The sequence below is a fragment of the Acomys russatus genome, chromosome 5 (assembly GCF_903995435.1).
Source record: "Acomys russatus chromosome 5, mAcoRus1.1, whole genome shotgun sequence".
NCBI lineage: Eukaryota > Metazoa > Chordata > Mammalia > Rodentia > Muridae > Acomys > Acomys russatus.
Window position 1 is genome coordinate 40667356 of NC_067141.1, and position 27434 is coordinate 40694789.

The 27434-nt window shown below is 38.6% G+C and overlaps 1 protein-coding gene across 1 annotated transcript in view; it reads right to left on the minus strand.

Moving 5' to 3' along the window:
- Positions 1 to 2820: 2820 nt before the first annotated feature.
- The window catches only part of Tmc1 (transmembrane channel like 1), a 141898-nt gene continuing 117284 nt past the window's right edge, over positions 2821 to 27434 (minus strand). The window contains exons 15-20 of the mRNA XM_051146932.1: positions 21383 to 21450; positions 15173 to 15412; positions 11545 to 11670; positions 7782 to 7860; positions 7389 to 7440; positions 2821 to 2843 (exon numbers count right to left, since the gene is read on the minus strand). Of these exons, the coding sequence (XP_051002889.1) occupies positions 2821 to 2843; positions 7389 to 7440; positions 7782 to 7860; positions 11545 to 11670; positions 15173 to 15412; positions 21383 to 21450 (588 nt within the window). The remainder of the gene's footprint in view (positions 2844 to 7388; positions 7441 to 7781; positions 7861 to 11544; positions 11671 to 15172; positions 15413 to 21382; positions 21451 to 27434) is intronic.

Below are 27434 nucleotides of genomic sequence, written 5' to 3' on the forward strand. Positions count from 1 at the left end.
AACCATGCTTCATTCCTTTCATGTTTGATTCCTGATAAATTACCCTTTTGGTATATGTTTCAGGCCCACAGTCTTGTGGGGATCTATTAGAATAAGAAAACAGTTCACATGAACCTTTTGCTAATATGAATCCCTGAATATAGATTAAATTATATGCCATGGGAGCAAAGGAAATTATTCAGAGTGTGTTGAAGTATAGTTTAGTTTTTCAAGCATGATAAACCCCTCCACTTAATTAAAGTTATTTTGAATATATTTACCTGAGATGTTTCTTTAGTACTCTCAGAAAGAAGAAGATTTAAAGTCTAGATTTCTGTTCCCTTGCCTTAGACAAAGAAGGAATACAGAAATAACATCTTGCTGTCTGATCATGCCAGTGAAAAGCTGTTCAGAACAGCTTTGACCCAGCACTTCTGCTCCAGACCCTGGTCTGTGGAGCCAGTCATTCAGACATGTATTCAGAAGCTCTCTGGAAACTGGAAGATTACAGTTTCCAAAGACGCTTAACTTAAACAGGAAGGTGTATGTAAGTGCTTTAAAACCCTGAAGTTGTTGCTTAATATGTGGAAAGATAGTTTAATATGTTAAATATGTGCCAAGGCAAATGAAGTCTGGGTATTTATAAGATTAAAATACTTTGAAAAAATATGGTGGCTTTAGGAGAGGAAGACTGTCAGAAATATGCTGTCTTCTCCTTCATACTTAAGGAGTAGCTCGAGATCAAAGGCAATGTTCACTTCTGAATTTGATGACACAATAAACCAATTCTCTATGTTACCATGCAGTGCAAAAACAACCTCTAGAGAGAGTATCTCTTGTATTTTAGGGATGCATTGCCTGCCGATTAAAAACAACAACAACCTATGGCATATAGAAAATGGTAGAATAGAAGATGGAACATCCAGCAGGCAGAAAGGATTCTGGGATCGAGACAGGCACAAGAGATTCACCAGAGGAAGATGTGAGGATGACAGATGCATGCAAAGCTGAACATCCACATGGCAAAATGTAGATTAGCATGGATGGGTTATTTTAAGCATGAGCTAGTCTGAGAAGAGACTCGCTATATGACCTAGGTATTTGTAAATGTATTTTGAGTGTTGCAAGTTATTATTCTGGGAGCTTGGGGCTGGGAGGAAAAACCACCACAACATAACCCTTGTAGAAATCAACACTATCTTTATTTACTCATCTGCATTACAGTCTAATGATAACAAAAGCCTGGCAGAAGTTAATCCATTTTTATATCATAGAATATTTTCCATGCATCTAACACAAGTTTTTTGTTTCATAATGCAACTGCTGTAAGTCAAATTGATTCAATTTAATTAAGAAGCATTTATGCAGTGCCCAACTGTGCATAGCACTGTATGAGACATATAAAAGAGCAAAAGAGATGATCTATGGTCCTATAGAGCTACAGTCTAGATAGGAAAGATAACCCATGCGGGTAAGAAACAATCAGTAACAACCATGAAAAGTCACAGAAAATCTATAGACGCTATGCTGAGGATACAGATGTAACATTCTAAGGAGTCTCATTAGGAGAGTGACATGATTGGGAATGGATGCCAATCTAGGCCAGGTAATTGGAAGAAGTGAGTCAAGACTTGACAAGAGAACAGTATGATCATTCCGTGGCCAAGAGAAGAAGAGAGTCAAAGGTCAACAAAACTAAGCAAATTAACTGCAGGGAATGCAGGTCGGTTTAGCTTTGGAAAGTGATGCTGTGAGTTGAAGATACTACTGAGGTCACAACACAAGACAAGGAGGGCACTGACTGGTACCATTCAGTGAACTCAAATGTTAGATAAACATAATGCTTAAACACAGCTACAAACAAAAGCTTCAACTAAAGGCCGGCTTTCCTAACCTCAACAACAACAACAACACAAGCAAATAACAAATACAGACAATGACAATCTAAATTCTGGAAAGATTATCATTGGAGGTTCAATGAGGAGATTCTGACTGGACATCAGTAATTTATGCTGGCTTCTTTTTGTTAAACTCATAAAGGTCTAGTTTGTCTAAGAAGCACATGCCTCCTCATGGTGATAAACTATTGTTAAGTCAGCACTGAAGGGAATATCAAATTACATGTGACATTTCTCCTGAAAAGCTTCCTTCTTTTCATACTAAATCGAGCTGCAAATACAAAGGTACTGACATATGTGAGAGTTGGGCTCGTGGGTAGAAGGACAAAAAAGTGGGGTAGGGAGGATATTATGTTTTAAAAGTAGCCAATTCTCTTGAAATCCATATTACTGAAATATGACATTTATATAGGTGAAAAAGACATCAACTCTACAATCCTGATGAATTAATAAGAAAAACAGTACACACAAAACAGTGACTCAGTGAATGTTCACAATGAATACTTCATGCAGAGAGTTCCAAATTTAGAGGTGTAATGGTGCTATAATATCTCTACTCTTGATTTAAGAAACTAAACCAGTGTGTAAGAAAGCCCATATGAGGGAATGTTGACTTTTTAAAAGTATCCTATCAATTATACCCAATTAGTATTACTATATCCCAGTCACATTTAAACTCGATTTGTTTTAGAACATGTCAGAGGAAAAAGAGGGAAAAACCTTAGAACCTGGAGAAGTACAGAGTATGGTGAGATTCTCCTTGCTCAAGGAGGGCTGATGATCCCTTGGTAGATGGTCATGACTACGGCCTTGGTACCCCATCTGGGGTAGAACACGAAGCCATGGTTCCCCAGCACTCATTCATTGGCCCTTCCCATAGCTCATTACATTCAAACATGGAAGTGAAGAGTACTTCTTGGCAGCCCCAGGATATTTGATGAAGTTACTGGCCACCAGCAGCTGCAGCTGTTTAAAACAAGAGAGAGAAAGACAGATGAAGAAAACGCCATTGAAAATTCAGCTCTCAGTGCACACAATGGTTCTAAATGAGCTGGCTCTAAACCTATTATCTTCCCATTTTTTTTCCACTTTACAATAATATTTGGAATTTTATAGTCAAAATATCTCCGTGACATTTTACAAAAGCCTCACAAATTCTAGAGAATGGAGAATGAAAGTTATGCTTAGTTGGTACATAACTGCTGCTAATGCAATAAATATAGAAAGCCATCTTTTTCAGATAAAGGATTTCCTTTTAGTCATTAGGTACTAAGTAGGCACTTTCTCGGTAACTACAAACATTACAGAAACCAGATAGCTATCATATTATACAGTATACCATTACTTTAAGCAATAAAGATAATAGTAAATCTTAACTAGAATTTGTGTCATAGAAATCAAGACTTTCTTCACACAATTTCAAACACTAACTGACAACATTAACTTCCAGAGAATCACAACCTGGATGCTTCTAATTCCCCATCTCATGGGACATGCCCCTTGGGCTAGTGCCTCGATATAAGTGAGTATATACCATTTGTCTCTTTTTGATTCTGGGTGAACTCACTCATTATGATCATTTCTAGTTTGTCCACAAATTTTGGGAATTCCTTGGTTTTAATAGTTGAATAGTATTCCATAGTGTAAATCCATTTACACTATCTTTATCCATTCTTTCACTGAGGGACACTTAGGCTGTTTCCATGTTCTGGCTATTATGATAAGGCAGCTATGAACATGGTTGAGCATATGTCCCTGTTGTGTGGTAGAGCATTTTCTGGGTATATTCTGAGAAGTGGAATAGCTGGGTCTTGAGGAAGCCCTGTCATCAACCCGCTAAGGCAGACCACGTCCCAGTAGGTAGGCACTCTCCAAGTTATTGTGTGGATTAAGCAGAATCATTATAGAGAAAAATTAACTCACATCCTCTTGGCATAAGAGACAATATTTGCCTAGACTGTGAAAGTGAGTGCACTGGATTGAACAAACAGCTTTTGCCGGGGAGTATGAATGCCTGCCATGAAGGAGAAATCAGAAGCACCAGTGATTTGGGGAACAGAAAAGACAATAGGTAAACAAGAAACATTTTAGTTTTACCAGACAGAAATCCTAAACCAGTGGAAGAAAAAGAGAGAGAGAGAAGCAACAGAATTTACACAGAAAACCAAACAAAAACCCTCCAAAGATACAAGAGTTGGCAGGAATAGTTTCTCCCAGAAGTGAAGAACCAAGGGAAGGGTGGTGTTTCAGCTACGTAAGAGGCAGCTAAAAGAAGGTTGGGAATGAGGGTGGTGGCACATGACGGTAATCCCAGGACTGTAGACACTGAGGCGGGAGGGTCATGACTTCAAGACTCAAGACCAGGTTTGAGATACAAAGGAAGTCAAAGACTAGTCTTTGCTACATAATGAGATTTTATCTCAGAAAACAAACAAAACAAAACAAAAAATTTTTTAAGGCAATCACTCTCTCTCCTTAGCACCAGTAGGGTAACTTCCTAACTAGGCAGAAGATTGATGGACTTTTTTTTTTTTCCGGAAAAGGTTTTTGTTTTTTGTTTGTTTGTTTGTTTTGTTTTGTTTTGTTTTGTTTTGTTTTGTTTTTAAGATGTTCAATATATAGGAAACCACAAGGAGTAGTATCACAGTGAAGATGTGAGGCTTACATGAGTAATTTATAAGCTGAGACCCATTACTTCATCCCCACCATTTTGCTAAACAACCTGTTCCAGAGTGAAGTTTGATGGTAACTTTTCTGAGGCATCTAATGTGCCTGGGCAGAAAACTTAAGAATGCTGTGACATGGGTGTTTGTGAAAATCTTTCCCAACATCCCATACATATACTCAGAACATAAAAACTTGTTTTGTATCTTGGATGCCATGAGCCATGTCAAGTTGTAACCTTCACATTACAGGTAATATGAGAGGAAGACAATGCAGCTTAGAGAAAGAAGACTATGAGAAGCAAAGAACCTTCACAAAAAGAAATGAATAATCTCACGACAAGAAGAAAGACACTATTGACATCAGGAAGAATGGGATGCCAATTAGATACTAAGATGCTTCGACAAAAGTAAAATTATAATGGCAGAAGCAAAAGTACCAAAAGAAATTTTGAAAATTAAATCCAAGAAGAACAGTATTATTAAAACAAAAAAAATAGCATAATAAATAAAATAAGAGTTTAAAGAATTGGTCCAATATGCCAAATATTAGGAATCCCACAAGTAGAAAATGGGTGGGAAAAAGTCATTAATAAGTAACTCCAGAAAATCTCATGCAATTAAAGAGGCTGAAGTTCCCAAGTGGCACAGTCTACAGCTAAGAATGCAAACAACAAAGATGGAATATGAACAGGTGTAATTGAATGAGCAGCAGCAACTTGGATATTGGGTTGGTAAAATATTAATCTTGAAAAGTTAGTATATGCAACAATCACATGCCAAACCAAATAACTACATAATGGTAGAGTGTTTAGAGAGTAGATAAGAAAGAGCCAAATCTTACTTTCATTATAATTAATGATTAATTGATTGAAAAAAAGAAGAGGTCAAGAAACAGAAACAAAAACGAAAAAAACAAAGAATGAAATTTGAAGATAATACCTCAAGAACCAACGAAGAAAGCTAAAATGTTTTTCATGATGCCGTTGGGTTTGGGAAGTTGAGAATGGGGCACAGATGTCTAGAATAAGGGATAAGGTGCTGTTTTTGAAGAAGAGCTCATAGTAAAGACCCTTCTACAGTACTCCGACATAGGTTAGGAAGACTAGTCTGTGAAATGTATGTCATTCTCTTCACTCATCTCAGCTCCTCATGATTGATGTTACCTTTCTACATGATGGGAGAAAAGAATTGTTTTAAAACATTAAGCTTAAAGGAGACTTAAAGGCTTTCCTTGAAATTTTAAAATCCCTTTGTTGTTTCCAAGAAGCTATTCAAATTCATAGCTCAGTCTACAGGCAAAGACTTGAAAGTGGATCCAACACTACCATGGTTCGAGTCTACTACAGAGGAAACAGCCTGTCCTTGACTTATTCACATGAAACTGGCCTCCATGCTGAGCACATTCTAAGTGCAGGATTTAAAGTGCATACTGGGGTTGATGATTCAAACATGGGACCCCAGATACTTAGGAGGATGAAGCAGGAACGTAGCAAATTCAAGGCCACCTGGGCCACATAGTAACGTTAAGACACCAGCTCAAGAAACTTAGACCTTGTCTCAAAATTTCATAAAAAATAAAAAAACAAACAAAACAAAAACACTAGTTTTTAAAGAAGGAAACATGGAATTTCAGCTCAGTAGATGCTTACTCAACACATACAAGACCTTATAATGTAAACCTCCAGCTCGGCAAAGCAACAACAACAAAAAGTTCTGAACCCATAGAAGGCCTTGGTCATGTGGTTTAATAAATGCCTCTTTTAAACCTGAAATCAATTTGAATTTAATATTTTCAAAATTATTTACATGAAGTTATAAATAAAGTTAGGAAAATTAGAGATTTTCATTAAAATTGGTTGTTATCCATTTTTGTGACCGGGGGGGGGGGGGTGGTAATGGTGGATCAAGATCCAACATTAGTTTTTGCAAATATAGTTATTCTTTATTTGAGTAGTTTCACTGCCACGTCTCCAGAAGATTAGGACTAGCGCCACCACTATTAATGCATAAATCCTAGTTGTAATATTATTGAATAGTAACAGTAAATTAAAAGGCTATATGCCCAGTACATTTGCAATTTCTTTTTCTGAATATTTACTGGACATAGCTGGTTCATCTGTAGGTGCAGACACTCAGAAGTTGAAGGGCCTATTGCATTTTAAACAATGAACGGGTTAAAAAACAGTATATCCAGGCTGCTAACATACAGCTAGCTCTAATCCTAGTTGTTTGGTAAGCCAAGGTCAGAACACTGCAAGTTCAAGGAAAGCCTTGGCTACAGACTGAGTACAGGGCCAGCCTGGGAAACACAGTGACAGCCCATACCAAAATAAACAAAATGAGGCCTGAGGACACCGCTTTGTAGTATAGGACTAAGTCAAGCCTGGGTTCAATCCTCAGTGCTGAGAAAATAGTAAATGTGAAAAGGTAATGGGGTAGAAAATGCTTCTGACAGCAAAGATACGGCATTCAAAAGAAAATTCCTTTGATATTTTCCTAATTTTTCTATGTATAAAATGAGTCAAAAATGAGCCTTAATACATTTGCTATTTGCTCATGACCAAAGGAAAGTATTCATCATTTCTGTCAGTTTTTAAGATCACCTTTTCATCTCTGCTCTTAAATTTACATTATTGATTTTTCTATCATTTTATTTACCCCCTCTTATGGCAGAGAAGTCAATGCCTGAGATAGATTCTTGGGAAGATCTGAGACAATAGATGGTGGGCACCATGGAGTGACATGCTGAAGGCAATAGTGCCCTGGTCATCAAATGCCTCATGTGGAGAAAGCAAGAGTGTCCTACTGTGAACATAAAACATCCAAACAAAAACACATCTCCAACCTGCTCGAGCCGCTGCCATTTTCTTGTTTCGCATCTTGTTTTCCAAAGCTTGCTACACAATAAAAAAGAGAAGAGCACTCTCACATTGCTTCTACTTGACATCAGTAAACATGTTATAAAGCATGATAGGTATGTGATTAGATAGATAGATAGATAGATAGATAGATAGATAGATAGATAGATGATAGATAGATAGATAGAAGATAGATAGATAGATGGATGATAGATGATCAATAAATACAAGATATATATATATATATATAGATAGATAGATAGATAGATAGATAGATAGATAAATGATAGAGCGTAGATAGATAGATAGATAGATAGGTAGATAGATAGATGATAGATAGAGGAGAGAGAGAGAGAGAGAGAGAGAGAGAGAGATTATACCATCTTCATCTTCTTTTTCAGATCCAGATTCGCTGCTTTCTGTCCCTTGGCAGTAGCATTGAGATAGTAGATGGTCAAACTAAATTTAAAAAGGAAATAGGATAAAATAAAATTTACGGCAATTCTCAGTTTCCCATGATCCTCTTTAAGACTGTATTAACCAATGATAGCATGAAAATGGACATAAGGTACATTCAGCTCAAAGGGTTATATTCTGCAGGTAAGAACTGAGGTCCAAAAAAGTAGAGATGTATACAGAGTATTTTGGGGTACCTAGTTACTGGGTAACTAGGAGAGAGGCTGAGGCAAGAGGATTTCATGTTCGCCGGCTAGTTCAAGGTCAGGTTGGAAATTTTAGTTACACCCTGGGAATACAGTGGCAGATCAGTTGTCTAGCATGAGTAAAGCCATAGGATCAATTCCCAATATCACTGAAATAAAGTATAGTTAAAATTATACAATGGCTAAAATGAAGCCAGAAAGTTGGCCCAAAGTTTTTTAACCTGCCACCTAGGATGGTATTCTGCCCAATACTAGCATCTTAGAAGTGTTTTATCCTCAGTTTAAACTCTGATTACAGCTACCTTCTGAATGACGACAATAACAACACTGAAAATGCCAGGTCTGGTGAAGTTTAGGCAGTGCTTGAATATTTATACCTGTACTTCCTTGCTTAACCTTTACAACTAAGAATGCAATCCTCAAGGGCATAACTTCATTAACATGCTTTTTTCCCATAAAATGCATCTTTTGCATTTCTGCCTCCCTCAAAAAGAAACTATTTCACAAAGGAAGAATTTTGGATTTTAAATGATATTTACATTTCTTTCAGAAAATTCCAGCTCAACAATTCTGACAAAATAAATAACCTCATCTTCTCTAAGGGCAAAATGATCTGTTAAAGGAACTGTGTAGTAAAAAAGGAAAGATGGCTGATGCTAGCCTCACTGCAAATAACTGGCTATTGAACACATTTTCTCTGCCCACCCACATGCCAGAAAATATCTTTTATGAGCCATCTGTTGTTAGCAGCATAATTATTGACATGGTTTAGCTGGGTTTATTTCTTATGTGGTTGCTTGAAATTACATATATGAAAACATCTGGGGCAGTGGCTGGCATTAAATTGTGTGTGCACACATGTGTGTGTGTGTGTGTCTGTCTGTCTGTGTGTAATATGAATTATCTTGGAAAAGTTTCTGGATATATGTAAGTTCCAATCTTTCCTTCACAAATCATTTTCAGTTCTGTGATTCCCTATGCATCTTAAGTGAGTGTGACTCACATCTATTTCCTTGATTTGCATTGACTGGCGGTTCCTACAGAAAACTAACCTAAATGCTATGTGAATGCTGAAAACCATGCAAGTGGATTTAATATAATCTACTGGGAAATTAAAAATGCTTGGGATATTCTCTAATTAATGGTAATAAAAATCCAATCCAATTGAAGGAGCCTCTTAGAGGAGAGATCAAGACCACAGGGTTGGGGGGAAATCAGTAATAAATGGCAATTTGGACTTAAAGTCAGCAACTTAAAGTGAAATTCAACCCCTCACATACATCTTTTTAACCCTTCCCATACTGGTACCTTTCCTCTGTTCCAAGGACCGTGGAACCGTGGCTCACACAACAGACTCAGCACCCCAGACTGCTTTTTTTAATTCTGGAGCCAAGAATGTGTTTTGCATCTTTAGATGTTTAAGTATATGTCATGGTCAATTTTATCTCTTGGCTTATACTATATACTTCTGGATCTTTAAGAATGTGCCAGATATGCCAGGCTTTGGCCATTGGCTATTAAGTGTTCTAGAACAGCAACAGATGAAGCTCAACACGTGTGTAACCCAGTGTTCTTTCGCAGTGTCAACAGTTTTTTAACAGGCTTGGAGCATTCTCATTTGAATTCTTGCCATAGTTGTATTAATTCCAGACTTTGTCCAAATGAGCAGACAGAACTGAAGCAAAGGAGAAAAGCGAGTCTGTGTTCCACTGATCAATCACTTCATTTGGCGTCAGATCCTCCATCTGCCAATAACAATGTGACTTATACAGCTAGTTCTTAAGATTTCTTTTTCTTTTTTGAGACAGAGTTTCTCAGTGTAGCCTTGGCTCACCTGGACTCACTTTGTAGACCAGGCTAGCCTCAAACTCACAGAGATCTGCCTGCCTCTGCCTCCCACAGTGCTGGGATTACAGGTGTGCATGCACCACTCTGCCCAGCTAGTTCGTAAGATTTTTGTGGTAAAAATTAATTACTGTGGCATACCTAAAACAACAGCAGCATAAATCCCTGGGGACCACTGATGAGTCTTTAGAGAATGGCATGCCAATAGTGTTGCTGCTTTGTTTAAAAACAAGTCTCACACTCAATTACACATAGAGTAGCAAAAGCTGCCCTTTGTGTGTGTGTGTGTGTTTGTGTGTGTGTGTGTGTGTCTGTCTGTGTGTGTGTGTGTCTGTGTCTGTGTGTGTGTGTCTGTGTGTGTGTGTCTATGTGTGTTAGACAAGATCTCATCTGTAATACTAAAGAAAGTTGGGACCCAGATGCCACAAGATCCTTATTAACATGCTCTCAAAGGCGACACTCAAGAAATGGCGGAGAAGAAAATCAATTCAGGGACCACCTGGGGAATGATGCTTCCAACATGTATAATCCAGAAACCGGTTCTCAGATTCTTAATAAGGTTTTATGATAAGCAACAGTAAGCTTCATTACTGTTTATTTAGTCCTGAGTTATTGTCTCTCCCATGTGGAAAGTGTGAGAGTATAAAGGTGTGGACAGTGGATTTACAGTGTTAGTACGTGTCTCACGTGTCCTATAAGTCAATTTGTTAATTTATAAAAATGAAGATGGGCCTTATTCGGCCCACCTTGTATGACTATGACCATGACGATGGCCATGAGGAATGGTCACAAACAACCGGGTTACAGTGCAGCTTGTTTGTTTCAAGCTAGTTGCAGTTTCAGCCCTAACTTCTGCTCCCTTCACTCGTAAGCGAGAGCAGTCCTCCACCTCATCAGCGTGGGCGCACCCTCCCTGGAAGCGACTTCCTGCTTTTGCCCTTGCTCTGAAGCAGTGGCAGTCTGGGCTTCCTCATTAGGAGGGACTGGCAGGCAGAGCGGAGAATGTCCATCTTGGTTATTCCAAAACCAGCACGTTTTGTACTGCTGAGGCCCGATGTCCAAAGCCAGTGGAAAGGAAATAGGAACAAAATCCTCATGCTGAATTTCCTTTTGTAAGCCACTCTGACTTTGCGGGGGTAGATTAGGGAAACTGGGGATTCTCTGCTCCTCTGATTCTGTTACTGAGACTACATAGTTATTGACAGCCCTCTAAGAAAAAAAGATGGGGTGATTTTTAATGTTCCTTACGCCTTTGCCCCTAAAATATAGCCTAGAGGGTCCGCACAGGGACTATTAACCCACAGGCTCATTGCTTCTGCATTCACGGGCATCTACTTTACGGAACAAGAGGTGGGCAATTCAACACGCTGATTAGATTTAGCATTTAGCATTTATGTTTCCCGTGCTTCAGCTGTTTGCTGATAATTATTTTGGTTACTTGGGAACAAATCTTATAATCCCAGGGAGGCAGAGACCATGCAGATGGCTGTTAATCGCGTCCAGCCGGAACAGAAGATGGCTTGCGCAGCTTAGCGCCCACCCATCATGTAGTCAGCAGCGAATTTGATTAGGTTTTCAGCACAACACTTTGGGGGAAGAGACGGCACTCAAATGGAGCCTGGAAACAAACACGTACACCATCACCAGAATGACCGCGATGACAAGGCCGGGGTTAGAGAGCTGCCTCAGGATCTTCGCCATCCAGCTCGGAAAATCGTGCTCCAGGGTCTCCCCAATGACTTCAAACATCCTGTTTTTACCACTGGTAGTGGTAGTGGGGGGATTGAATGAAAAACAAAGGTAAAAATATGGCTATAGTAAGATAACAGAATATTTCTCCAACACTGCACAGGTTCTCTTTTGGGTGAAGGATCTAATACTGAGCTGCACATCTCAGACCCTGACCATGTCTAGTTAACACAGAAGTGTAATAGGAACAGTCTCATGCCAATACACATGCACAGACAAAGCACTTTGGAAAACTACTCACAGCTTCAGAAGGTTCTTTTAATGTTGTACTTCTAAAATTTTGATGGAATGATATTTTTATGTGTGACAAATACATTGTTCCCAAGCTCTGGGAGGAAGCTCCCTCTGAACTCAGGATGCAGTGCCCTCATTTTTGATTGGCTTTGGGAATGAACACAGGAAATAGGCTGGTGGAACAAAATCTACAAAGAACACAACATCTTATTCCACACGGTGGCTTCTACTCATTTCCCATCAAAACTCATTTATCAGAGATTTAAATGGACAGCCCTTCTTCTGAAGGACGGGCTTTTCCCTGGTGGGTCTGCTGCTGGACAGCTCCCAGTGAAAACCAGCTAAGAGTTTAAGTTACAGGAAAATGAGCTCCTATGAACCGGAAAACTGACTGCAGAATGTTCTGACTCACTATAGGGTGTTCAGAATTGACGAACCATTCACTTTGCCAAGGTGCTCCCTTTAAATATATATGTTGATCCTACTATAAAACATTGTAATTCACAGAAATGCAAAGTAGACATATTTTCACCTTAAAAATTAGTGTCGTGTTTTATATGTTTACTTTTGGTTTTTAATTTTTAATATTTAAACAAAATGGACATGCCCCACAGCCCCCAGATCACTTGGAGGTTTTCTCCAGCTTCAAATTAGGCAAATAACTATTTCTCAATAGACATAGTGTGACCCAAGGAGTTATCAGACTGTGGAATACAGTATCTTCCTTTACAAAGGACAGATAAGAGCCGGCACACAAAGTCTTAACTGTAAGTCGCTAATGGCGGCAGTAATGACAAGCACTGTGCTCACTGTGAAAGCTCCACATGACCTTGAATCTACAGTACAACCTCAGATTGATGACCTCTGCATGGAACCAAAATATGAACAAATGCCAAAATGCTAGGCATTATTGTTTTAGGTCCTTAGGAAGATGAGCAGTATTTAATTGTTAAATGTTTCTAGAATGGTATGATATATAGAATGTTTTGCAGGAAGAAAAATATAAAATGGATATAATATAAGGAGAAAGTCAGGGGAAACAAGAACTGTAATCCACTCAGATTATTGATGCAGATGGAAGAAAGGTATCAGATTGGAGAAAACTTGACACAACAATTAGAAGTATTTTCTTCATATTGTCATCAAAGAAATCATTTTAAAATTACCCAACAGTTAAATCAAATCTACTTGAAAGCTGTTTTAGCAATATTCTAGAAAACTTTTCAGAATGTGCTGGAGAAGCTCATCAAATTGCTTTGCTGGATAAGTGAATGGGCTTTAGACATCTTAGCTGAAGACACGTGAGTAACTTGAAAGCAAATGAACAGCATACTAGTGTCCTCAAATTCAGATCTGAAGACAAAAATCCTAGCTTCATAGTGACATCCCTCAGTTCTATGTTGCTGGTTTGATGCCCAACCAGGAACCAGATATGGTCTAAGTAGCTTCCCTCAGCAGGAGGACAACACCTCAACTCCCAGTTCTAAGGGTGACCAACGAGAAATAGTGTTTCCTGGTCTCATTCTAGAACACTGAAACCTTCCTGGCCCTTGGACAGAATAAAAAATGCCAAACATCAGTTTGCTGTAAAAGAAGAATGCTGGCAGAAAAACGCAGCTGGCATTGGCGCACACCTTCTGATGCTCTGCTGCCAACAGGCAGCATTCATACAGTCAGTGCACCTTAACTTGCCAATCAGAAACTAATGATAAAATCACACACTATGCCATTCTTGCAATCTTTTGCTTCCTAGTTAAAAAAATATCAGTGTAAGATGGTATTGCTCAGAAATCCAGGAAGCCAGAGGGAACACAACTTAAGAAGTTAAAATTGTTCAGTCACTGAATACTTCTTCTGTCTACTAATTCAAGTCTGAATCCAGCTGTGTAGCCCCCAGCTTGGCGCTTACATTGCCCTCACTTTGCTGTAGGAGAGCAAAGGCTCTTTCCTGTGTTTTACTGGAGAGGAGGAAGTTCAGCTTCCTATTAAAAGGTTAAAAAAAAGTCCTTTAAAATGTATCTAAGTACAAAATCACAGGCTAAGTTTCAGAGATTGGAAGACTTTTCAAGGGCTTGCGCTCTGCATTTTGCTCAGATTAAGATATCAGCTTCAAAACTGCAATCTCGTTTTTAGTCTCCAGGTGTCACTGTCCGCATTATTCATTTCATCCTACTTACCAACAGGCATGGGAGCATATGTGTGCTTGCACATGCACAAACAAATGTGCAGACAAGCACACATACAGAGAAAAAGAGAGAATGATGAGCAAGGCTTATCAATGTCCATTTCCTGAGTCTGAGAGATACCAACTAGTTCTGAAATATTCTCTGATTTAGCATCAATTTCTTACTTGTCCAGTGAAACAAAAACTGAGGTAATTATTGGTATAAAAACACGCCCCTTTTATACTTCTCCTTAGGCAACTAATCTGACTTTAGTTAAATCTCTTGAGCGTGATGGCACAAAGAGAAAACTCTATAAGACCATTAGAGCATTGGGTCTGATATCCACAAGGCTTCCCGATGTCACATTCTCTTCCCATCAAATGCATGCTGGCCAGTGACAGCGTGTGAAGATAACTGGGGGGGGGGGGGCTCATGGTAGGTTCACAAGTAGCTTCTAGGGAACCAAGTCTTGTCCTCAAGATTCCAGAGACTCTGCTTCTCGACGTGTGTCATAGAGAACCATAGAGCAGGTAGCGTTAGCTTGACTCAAAGTGCTTTTCTGAATCTTGACTAATAACTTGAATGGCACATGGGTAGAATACAGATGAGGACCTAAGAAGCATACTGATTTTCAGGCATGGAGCCCCTTTGGATCACAATTTACACAAGTCTCTTTCAACATGCATCGTTATTTATTAGTGATTCCACCTCTTATTTAGTGGGTGGCAAACCTGTTCTGTCAAGGTCACATGAAATCTAAGGATAGCTGGTTTATGTTTGGGAAGGATGACGTCCTAGTATGAGAAAAGCACTCATGTGGCCAAGCCTTGCTCTTGGCTGTCCCCAGTGTGGAAACAGCTGGACTCGCCATCAATATTTTATCCTCACAGAATCGACGACAGCATAAATATTTTCCAGTTATGAATCCCAACTGAGACAATAGATGGAAATTTCCTGAGATGCTTCATGTCACAGGATAACGTGGCTACCAGAGCATCTCATTTCTACCAATGACAAATGTCATTTAAAAAGAAAAACTCTACACAGTAAGTGACCATTCCCATTCCAACCCCTAACTGAACACTGTGCCCAAGTCAAATCTGAAATACGAGATACCTGAAGGGCCCACAGTCAAAAGATGGCGGGAGGGAGACAATCATGTAGAGGACGGGCATGGTGGACAGGAAGAGGATGAGCAGTAGCATGCCGAGGTAGAAGTTGTTGGATCTTGATGCTTTGAAGACTCTGGCCTCAGGAACATTGCAGCACATCACGGCCCAGCACTGGAAATACATGGATGTGTGGAGTCGGAGGATATTGATGCCTGGGAGACTAGGAGCAAAGAAGGAGCCCATCCTAGGAAGAAATCAGAACGCTGCTCAATTCCAACTCTTCGCTCCACAGCCAAGTTGCATGCTACCTGTTTATTTTGTGTTGTTCTTCGTATCGAAATTGGAAAGCAATTTGCCAGGTACACTATTAAACTGTGTCTATAAATAGTCCCGACTCGCCCAGTCCTGTCTTCTAAGCACGCTTTGTTGTTTTCCTTATTTGTGTAGGTATTTATGTCATTATTTCTGCAAGAATTGTCATAAACTAAATTTGTCTCATTAGCAAACACCAAGAGTAAACAAATGTGACAATTCTTTTGCTTCCTTCTTTTTCTGCTCTTAAAGTAAACTCAATTACTTCCAATACTCCTATCACTGACTAACATATTTCAAAATAGAAGTTTTCAAATAATAAACCCTTAAGAGCTTTCATTCTGTTCAAATAAACTATGTTTGGCTTAGTCACTTTTTCCACAGATAAGTTTTGCTTATGTAAGGAGAAACAAAATTTATTCTAATGATATTTCATCTTCGTAGCTACTTTAGAGCTGACGAGAAAGCTATCTAACATCACACTGCAGTCATTGATATCCACTTACATTTAGTTCTTATTAATCTAGAAAACACAGCCTTTGTGTATCTGACTCTTAAAAAGTAATGTAATATACTATTTTGAACTGAAATTTCTTAGGTGATGTCATTTTTACCTGATGTCTTAGTTGATCATTTCAGAAAAAAATTAATATCAGTTTTGTTTAGTAAGAAGGTTCATTGGTACGGTAATCTGAGTTTAAATCTATCAGCTAAAAAATCAAACAGAATTTTGTGCTTACTTCATAGATAAAATGAAGCCCTATTTTTAAACTGTCCTAACTATAACAAAGCCTTCAGCATTTCAGTTTTAACAATTTGTCCTCCCTGAGTGATCATAGTAGCTGGTTAAGTAAGTGTGGTTAGTTTTAATAGCCAATTTGACACAAACTAGTATCATCTGGGAAGAGAATCTCAATGAAGGATTGTTTAGATCAGATTGGCTTGTGGGTATGTCTGTGGGAAATTATCTTGATTACATTAATTAAGTAGGAAAGACCTGCCCACTGTGGATGGCACCATTCCCTAGGAAGGGCACTATATGTGTAAAGAAAGTAAGCCAAGCACATGTATTTGTGTATTCATTCATTGTTCTCTGCCTTGGGTTATAGATGGAATATGACTAGCTTTTTTAAGTTTCTTCTCCCTTGACATCCATGATATGATGGACTGTCACCTGGGATTGTAAGCTATAATAAGTTATTGGTCCTGTACATTGCTTTTATCAGGGTATTTTAATCACACTAAAGAAAAACACTAAGAAACTAAGTCAATGAAAACTTACTATACTAAACAGTCATTTTAAAAGTTGGAAACAGATATTATCTTCTACTTTAATTGCACTTAAAACATCCTAAAGTTAATGCTTTCCTTTGAAAAGTAAAATCTTGCCACAATTTCAATCATCTTGTTTGTAAGATGCCAAGCAACAAATCCGAATGATGTCATAGTCAACTGACTTCAAACTTTGTAAGAAGTTATATTTTAAAGAAAAGAGATTTTAAAACAGCACTCTGTACCTTTTCTAGAAACTAGCAAGAGGAAAGTTGGAGCTCAACAACAGAATAAGTTACCAATTGTACCAGTAAATTAGAATTACAAAGCTTGGCAAGTGGGGCTGTTTGGCTCACCTTGTTCTGAAATTTAAGGTTGTTTATATGACTCACTTGGACCAATAAAATATTATCATATATAACATACACCAATGCTAGGTGAAAACTTTACCAGTGCCATGTGGTTTGGTGTTCTTCTCTTCCAGCTGCCCTGAAAACAGTGTTCCAGGTAGAGCCTAGCCCATCTGTAAACATCTCTAAAGTAAGGACACAGCATGTGATCAAAGACCTCCCTCAGCCTGCACCAGGTATTTTCTTTGATGTGAAGATGTGAGAAGTTCTGTTTCACTAATGCACAACCTAACTGAGTCCAAGACAAAATTTTGCACACAATTCCAAACCTAGATTTTCCTAAAACTGCATACCTGTATGTTTGTCTGTGTGTCTATGTACACACAGGCTGTATATACATAATCTATAGTACTAAAATAATGTCCCTCAAGTGATATTGCCACTTACTCTATAATGTGGGATAGTTATGTTAGGCATAATTATGACTTGATTGATCATTGGTTTTAGTTGGAATTGAAATATGACATAAGGAGATATAGTTGTGTCAAGTTGAACAAAGGTGAGGTGGACTTTTGATGACTACTCTTGGTTGTCAACTTGACTGCATTCGGAAGTAGTCCAAGCAACTTGACACATCTGTAAAGGATTTTTTTTTTTTTTTTGCTTTGATTATCTGAGGTGAGAGACCCAGCTTGAATGTGCATCATTTAAGATTAGAAGATCCACCCTGAATCTGAACCATACCTTCTGGTGGCTGCCCACATAAATGGACATAGAAGAAAGATGCCTGTGCTTCCTGTCTGCCTGCCCTCACTCTCACCTACAAGTTCATCTATCCAGAGCCATCCCTTCACTGGTGCTCGAACCTGCTTCTTTGGAATTCCAACACTAGCTGAGGATGCACAGCTACATAGGACTTCTCGGAACCAGGTTGGGACTGCTGAGACATCTCATCTTATAGGCTGAACAATCACCACATTTTTGTCCTTTCTGCCAAGAGACAGCCATTGTTGGACTACTTAGACCACAGCTGGTAAGCCACTCTACAAATCACATACATATGTATTTCATTCTTTTGCTTCTGTTCCTTAGAGACCCCTGACTAATACAAGAGGCACACAATAATTTCAAAACAAATATATACATCATGTTCCTGTGACCTTAGAGGCATACCCTAGAAAAAAACAAGTCCTGGCACAATAATGCCTCAATCTTAATGCTCATCCCATTTTGTTTTGTGACTTACAATCAGTTTATCTCACTAAGTCTCTTACCCAGGCCTAATGCCAGCATCTGTCACTTAAAAAGAAAATCATAATATTGGAGGCTGGAGAGATGGCTTAGAGGTTAAGAGCATTGTCGATTCTTTTTTGTTGTTGTTGTTTTGTTTTTGTTTTTTCGAGACAGGGTTTCTCTGTGTAACTTTTGCTATCCTGGACTCACTTTGTAGACAAGGCTGGCCTCGAACTCACAGCGATCCACCTGCGTCTGCCTCCCGAGTGCTGGGATTAAAGGTGTGTGCCACCATGCCCGGCTGCACTGTCGATTCTTACAAAGGTCCTGAGTTCAATTCCTGAGTAAACACATGGCTGTTCACAACCATCTAGAATGAGATCTTGTGCCCTCTTTTGGCATGCAGGCACATATTTGGGCAGAATACTATACAAATAATAAATAAATAATTTTTTTGAAAATTATACTATTTTAGCTTTAAAAATTGGCATTCTTCTAAGATGATAAAAAGCAAAGGGAATGGGTTTTGTTATTTGGGGGTGAGGGGGGGCTCTGCTTATTGCTCCAGGGCCATGCATGTATCAGATAAATTACTTGAAACTTAACTGAGAAAATGAAGGGAGAAAGGTGACAAGATTAGATGGGGTGGGTACCCAGTGGATCCAAAACTTTTCTCTCTCATATTACCATGTAACGTCTACTGCTCCTTTTATGTTCTGTTATTGTAAAAATATTATGTGTTTTTCCATTTCAGTATAACATTATAGAATTAATTTTAAATGAAGTGTGCAGATGCAGGTTTATTGATCATGAAGTTGAATCATAACAAATGTTTTCATGTGAATGACATCTGCCCAAGTATTGTATAATCTTCGGCGACTCAAAGCAATAGTTGAATGTCTCTAGTCAGAAGCCAATGAAATGGGTCATAAAAAATCCCTTTTATATTTTGATTATTTTGATAGAATATGACTAACTCGGGCACTAACTCCTCATGTTAATGAACTAACAGAATCACAGTGTATGTGAACACTGCAGAAAGAGTCCACTATTCCTACATGTCCCCTCTGCATGGCTTCCTATTATTCCACATCCCCACTATCTCCCCAGCTTCCTAGAAGTTAGGAAAATAATATTCATGCAAAGTAATGACCTCTTGGTAAATAAAAGAATAATATTAGTTTGGCCCCCTGGGAATCAGGAGTATGTGTTTCTTTTGAATAATCACAAAAATATAAATCACTTCCTGAGTTGTGATGATCTGGAGGGTTCTGTTTCATTTACCCACAGCCAAATTGACTCTCAGACAAAATTTTTTGTGTGTAATTTAAACCTAGAGTTTCCTAAAATTAAATACCCTTGCACCTAAAGTCCTAATCAATTCATGAGAACTGACCCTGGGCAGTGTAGAAGAATGAACACAAAATGACAATGCAGAGATTTCAAGCATACAGTTGTCTGTCCATTAGCAAACGTTATCAGTATTACAGTATGAACAATAGCCGGCTAATCACAGAATTGGAAGCAAAATCAATCAGGGAAGCAATTACTATGGCTGTTCTGACATTAAAAGTGATTTCTAGGCCAATCTCTTGTATTAGCTCTGAAAGAACACAACTAGGTATTCAGCATAAGCCTGCACCAATGGCATGACCAGTCCAGAGGTATCTACGGCGTTGGATGGATACCACAGGCAAGAGGAAAAGGTTTTACATCACTCTAGTAGCTGTATTGCCTATTTTCTGCCATGGCAGGTGCTTCCCATGTGGAAAGTAAAAGATCCATCCCATAGGAGCCACGTCCTCCTTCTCCTGGGCTTCTTAGTCCTCACTGGTCATCCCCCCTACATAAAAAATAAAGGATGTGTTCCATTCCTTAATGACTCCTGGAGTCATATTTATAAATAAATAAATAAAATGTAAGGGGCAGGATTACATTCTTAACTGTGTCTGATCTGACAACCAAGAAAATAAATTTTCTGTATTATTTGTTCTGGTTCATCTATGGAGGCAGAAATTTCACAAGTCCCATTGGCAGAATGATGGAGGCTTGGAAGTGACCCTTATGTTACTAACGTAAAATATTTTTCTTCTTTTCAGAGGGCTCCAAGCTCTGCCAGCATACTTTAGGTCTAACAATTTGATTGAAGTATTTGAATGATATATTAAGTTTATTTTTAAAACAATAAGAAGAAAAACAATACTAACTAAAATGACACTGGCATCTGTGGTGGGACAGTATGGTAATTGGTAGCACAAAATGCTGCCTTCAAGCACATGGCCCCAGGAAGAGAAGTGACTTCACTGTAGCTGCCTGTGTGGTGAGGGTGCTCAGTGGAGAGCAGCGGATTCCAACACATCATCCCCAGATGAACTGCATTCCATGGGTTCAAGTTTTAAAGAACTCAAAACTGGTTTTCACTCTATCATCTTATCACAACCTGTCAGAATTTATAGTGAAAATGCCTCCACCTAATAAAAGATCCTTTCTATCAAAATAAAAATTGGCTTGTGCACATGGCCCTGTTCAACACATTATAAAATGAACAGTCTATTTTTGACCTGAGCTTCCTAAAATATGTGGGGTTTTCCCTATAAGCTGTTGAATTTGTTAAGATTTTTAAAAAATAATCATCAAATATGTTCTTAGAGTCTTTAGTGGTGACAAGAACATACTATCCATTTTTGCACAAGCCATGTACAACAACATAGTCACTCCTTCTAGGAGCCAATGTGATTGGCTGTTGATGAGTAGGGCTTTCCTGTTAGATCCTGGTGTGACGGGACGTAAGAAGAGAACCTCCACATCAGTCCAGCAGAAAGACCATCAACTCCCAAATTTTACCAAAGGAGAACTCTGCCAAACAGACTGACAATTTAAAATGTGGGAAAAATTAAGCTATCTATACCATCTTCCTGTACCTAGGATAAAAAATAGAGCTAGAATACAGACTTGGGGTATGCTGTGACACCTCACTGCAACTCCTTCTACAATAATGACCTTGGAAACTTTTCCATGAGTGTTTAAATGACCAAGAGCTGACATACCAGATCATGCCTTGGTTGAAGATCAGAGCGAGGACATTACCACTGATGTCAAATTCTGTGTATGAAGGCTGGAGAAAACACACATACACATGCCGTGTTAGTACGTTCAAACTGAAAGCACTTAGCAAGTGGCTCCACGTCAACATGCCTAGGCCCACTGCTTCCCTTCAACAACAGTGGCAGAATAAGGACTAGAATACACAAAATGAGAAGGATGTAAGCCTATTAAGACCCATTTTAAAAGCCAGTCATTGGTCTAGCAAAATGGCTTAATGGATAAAGGCACTTGCTTCAGAGAACGACAACTTGAATTCAATCCCTTGCTTTCTTTAGCCTGGTAAGTCTACTTGTAGGAATTTGTCTTAGCAATCTTATCTGAAATGCTGATGAGTTTTAATGAGGGATGATTAAACCATTTAAGGGGCCAATATTAGGTACATACAATATGCTTGCACTGTGAAGTGCCGTTGTTGATAACTTTGAACATTTTAGAAGACTGTTATACTCTAAATGTACTCTAATGTTAGATAAAAACATAACAGTCTAGTTAGCATTTTCATGTGTTCCTTTTTAAAGAAGCCCTATGTGGAACCATACACTGTAAAAAGGCCAGTTAAGTCATCACCAATGGAAGGGACACAGCATTGTGTACATTTAACATTTTTCGACAAATTTGTGAAGTAACTTTATAATGAAGTATATATAGAAGAAGAAACATAACAAAGTGTAGCAAGTACAAAACTGAATGTGCAGTTACCATGTCATAACCAACCCTGTCCACCTAGGGAAGCCGCTCCAATAACATTTCAGTAGGCACCTGTCCCAGCGCAGCCCATCCAAAGGCTTCCTGGTGACTTTAGCCATCCTAGTAGGAAAGCTTCTAACGTGATGGACTTCCTGCTAGTTAGCATGTTCAGTAACATTGGCTCCCACTTAATTTCAGCTACAGATGTCAGGGTAGACTGGTAGCATAGGAATTGAGAGTACCAAGAAGACTACACAAGAGAGATATGGAGAGTGTCAGAGTTTTAGCAACACTACAGATTCTCCTTTCTTCAATCCCAATAGTAACTCCATTCCTCAACACACACATACATACATGTACATATGCATGCATGTACACATAAATACATGCACATTAGCATGCACACATACATATACATATACCATGCATATGCATATACATATAAGCACATACACATACATACATACATATGTACCTACGTACACACACACACACACACACACACACACACACACACACACGGGCACATGCACATAACCATAAAAGACCCAACAGTATCTCTTTTTTTATACCTAAGAACTCAAGGGGCAGGATGGAAATAAGAAGGTGGAAAGATAGAATAACCAGAATTATAGACACATCTAAAATCGTTAAAGAATTAACTTAACCTGTGTAGTAGGAAGCAAGTGTAAGAAGACAGAATAGTTCTCTGATTTGAATGCCCAACAAAGCTATCCCTTTCAGGCCCTCTTCTAAAAAGTCTTATGAATTCAAGCCTCATTTATGTCACTTTTCCCTGAAAACAATACCGTTTTTCCTTCACAACTTAAACATATGGACAGTCTACCTTGAAGTGGATCCAGGGCATAAAAGGCAGCTATGACAGAATAAGATACAATGAAAAGATGAGACATAGTGAAAAATAGCTCCATGTGTTCAATAAGGGTGAAGACAACCAGGATAATTTCAAGATAAACTCACTCAGGACACAAGCAAAGTAGTTACTATAGGATACAAGTGAAGTATCTAGCCTGCAGATTTTTTTTTTTTTTTTTTTGAAGCATAACACTCACAGGATACAAAAGGGTTATCCTAAAGCTAATGTTCTAAAATCAACAACAAAAAGTGTTCTTCACCCCCCACTAAAAGCTGGTGAGACCAGAGGTCTAACTTACCTAATCCACACAAAACCCTAGCTTTATACCCTAGACCCAGCATAAGATGGGTATGGTGGCACGTGCCTATAAACTGAGTATTTGGGAGGTGGAGGAAGGAAGATCTGTACATTCAAGATCATTCTCAGCTACACAGAGAGTCTGAGGCTAGCTTTGGATATTTAATGTTCTGTATAGATAGATGAAAAGCAAAAGAGAGGAAGGAAGGAGGGAGGGAGAGATGGAGGGAGGAATGAGAGGGGGAAAGAGGAAGTGGGAAGGAATGGAAAGAGAAGAAGGAAGGAGAGAGGGAGCACAGATGGAGAGAAAGGAGAAAGGGAGGGAGAAAGAAAGCAAGAATTGCCTTTCCTTCCATTGGACAATATGAGCTCCAGATCTCTCAGTTCACTAGGGGGCTTTGTCCTGCACTTTCTATGCTTTTTGCCTGGAGCTTAATTTTTGCCCAGAGCCCAAGTGATCCCAGAACGCATTTGAAAAATGCTCAGTTGGATGGTCTGCACCATCTGTGGCCTGGAACAGCTTCTCATTGTTATTTCAAGAATCAAACCCGCAACTATGGTCTCTGGTGGTATTGGGATTTAGCTAAGTATGAGCCATGTAATAAACTTAACCCTTTAGACTCTTATTTTTTCATGCTCCCACAAAGTCATTTTGAGATATTTGACACATAACTAGTGGACTAGAAACAAAAAAGGAGCTAGAGAAATGGCTCAGTGATCAGGAGAGCATTTACTGCAAAGGACCTTAGTTCAGTTCCCAAAACCTGCATGGGAAGGCTTCCAAGTACCTGTAACTATGGTTCCAAGAGATCTAGCACCTTCTGGCTTCTGTGGGTACTATCCATATATGGTACACATATATACAGAGAGAGAGAGAGAGAGAGAGAGAGAGAGAGAGAGAGAGAGAGAGAGAGAGAGAGAGAGTTTCACACATCTACATAAAATAAAAACAAATACTTCTTTAAAAAGAAAGCACAAAGGACACACTGGGAATCCTCTGGCCTCCCCAACACAGCAGAGGCAGATAAAGCAATAAAGTGGTAGTTATCTAAACTGACAGGAAACAGGAAAGATGCCAGGGTGCCCTTGTGCCTCATAGTCTTATGTCCAGACATTTTACTTGATTTACATTTGGGGAGTAAGCTTTGCTCTAGTGATTCCTGACTATATGAGCTGGGCCCATCACTCATCTCTTTAGGCCTGGAGTCAACACGTTATAGTCCATAAACCAAGTGTGGATACCCATCTGCTTTTGTCAGTAATTTTTACCTATTAAGATAAAACTGCATTTCTGCCTTCATGCATTGTTTCTCAGATTGAGATTAAGACAGAGCGTATTAGCTGAAGCAGAGAGTATATCACTTGCAATGTCTTCAGAAAATGGTCACCAATTCCTGAACTAGAAAATTTCTGACAACCGTTTGTCACCTAAAATCACATATTTATTGGACACTAAACCCAGTTATTTTTTAATTGCCCCTCTGTAAACAGGTAAAAAGAAATGTAATCCAGTGTGTCATGTAGTAAACACATGACACCCCACCCTAAAAATAACATATTTATGAGAAGGCAGAGAAGGTATGCACATGTGCATACAGCTCAGGGTTCATTCTTCTAGAGGCAGGCTTTTTGAAAACAGAAGATTATATTACATTTTAAAGTATTAAAAAATACCTCATCAAATATAAATTAATTTGCAATATATTTGTTTACATGCCTCTGAAATGGGGGAAATGGTACATGAGAAAGGGAGAACGCTGCATGTTTCCTTGAAACCTGAGATAATGTAACGGGGGAAGTCTAAGAAGTTCACCCATGGCCACTCGTCTACCCTGCCACCAACAGAGGAACTTATTTGTATTTGGTCAGCAGATGATAACCAAGGGGATGGCAGCCATATTGTTTTGCTTTGGGGACTTTGCAGTGGGCTAGAATAAGACATCTACCCAGGGAAGATATATTATGGCTCACTGGCCAAAGACTCTGGGGAGCTCCATCGTGTCCCTGCAAATAGAATTATCTGGAGCAGAATGCCACCACACAGAGGCTATGAAATGGAACCCAGGATCTCGGAATCAGCGTGTTCTGCCTTTGCAATGACCTGCCTGAACATTTTCACACAATTTCCAGTTCCCACAGCTGAACAATGCCACCTGATGCTATAGGCTAGTCTGGGTTGTAGCTCCAGGGCAGTGTGTGGCCTCCAGACTGGGGATCAGCAGGGTCACCAAGGAGCTGGGAATCAAAGTTAGTTTCTGATCCTGGACCCAGAGCTAGTGAATAGAACTCCTGAATTCTGCTAGGCTCTCTGTGGATGCTGATAAATTTCAGAAGCACAAACATAGGATAAGCTTTAGCTTCATCTACCAGGATGATTCAGGCATTGAGGCGCTGCCCTTTAACCTAGCTGAGAAGAAGGGCTGTGCTAGCTTCAGACTGAGCCTACCCACACACTAGAAGGTGACATCAAACATAGGCTGTTGTGTAGGCAATCCACAGTCACTCATGTTCCATCAAGGTATGCCCAAGCCTTCTTACTGCCTCTATATCATGCTGTGTTCCTGATGACAATTTCATAGTCCCTCATATATACCTAGGGAGCATCTTCTATCTTCTAGCCTCTACCCACTTGTGTTTAGTCCATTCTACTGAGTGTGATGTTTATAACCCAGGGAGCATTTACAATTTAAAAAGGCATATATTACATTCATTCTTTGGTAGAGTCTATAAATATCCTGGGTTCCAGTGAAAGTTCATCACGGTGGGAATGTGGTAAATGTGTTTGAAGCAAAATAGACAGAGCCTTTATTTGTATCTCTACCACTATCTGGCTTTATTTCTATGATTTAACATTCTTTAAATCTTAGTTTATTGTGGAGTAAGAATAATACCTACTTCACAGCACTGCTGGTTTGCTTTACATGGAATGAAAATATAATTTATAAATTAAATTATTTGTAACACTTCTGATATATAGTAAGTACGAAGTAAAAATACAATGTTACAGAAGGTTGAATGACTGGGTCTCCACTCAAATAACCTAACTATACATAATACACGTATATGGGTAATGTTGACTCTGTACATCAGATCTCAAGAAAATCTCTCATGGTTTCAAAGGTCCCCTTGAAAATACAAGTATAAAGAAGATTGTGGATTTGCTCACACATGCCAGCACTCAATCCTACATCGCTTCATAGTCTTGACTCATTTTGCTGATAAACACCAAGCTTGTTGTCAGTGTAAATTAAATGCTAGGTCAAGACATTCTTGACTGAACTGTTGAACAACAACAAAAACAAAACAAGAGAGTTAAAGAGAGAAAAGGTACTTTTTATCTGACCAAACAAATCAACTTAAGGAAATTTATCATAAGGAACAAGTGGTGTCTACTTATATTAATATAAATAAATATCATCATGATAGTTATTGTAACAAAAATGGATATAGTTTCACTGACAACAAAGTACTGTAAATTATTCTAAATCCATTTGAAGAACATAAAAATCATATCATAAAAGAACAAAATTGTGACATTTGTGGAAAAGTTGATGAAAGTACGAATCATGATAGACATAAGCTAGACTCATAAAGATAGGAATTGAATGTTTTCTATCATTGCGTGGAATGTAGGGGGGCCTAAAATAGACATGGAATTAAAATATAGGGGTATTGATGGGGAAATAGAGGAAGAATAAGTAAGGGGTAACTACAGTAAAAAGTATATTATATTATTGTTGTAGTATGTGTTAAATATTATAGCAAATTTGATTGTTCTATTCAATTAAGCTATGTTAATAAAAATATATTAATTTTATAAAAAGCTATGATGGTGAATTGGTGTTAGAGACCAAAGCCTTGGGTTCAGTTCTTGGTTCACAAATAAGCGGCATGGGAGCTAAGATGTTATTAAGATTAAGATGTGGTGATACACCTAGTGAGATGCCCTTAATGTGTAATGGAATATATAAATGTATAATATTTATGTACAATTAAGTCATATTAAGATTATTTAATTCAGATAATTTAAATTATCTCACTAATGGTTAGATTATGTGTTTTTATTTATAGTTGTTTTATTATTTATTTACTTACTTTACATCACGACAGCAGTTTTGCTTCCCTTCTCTCCT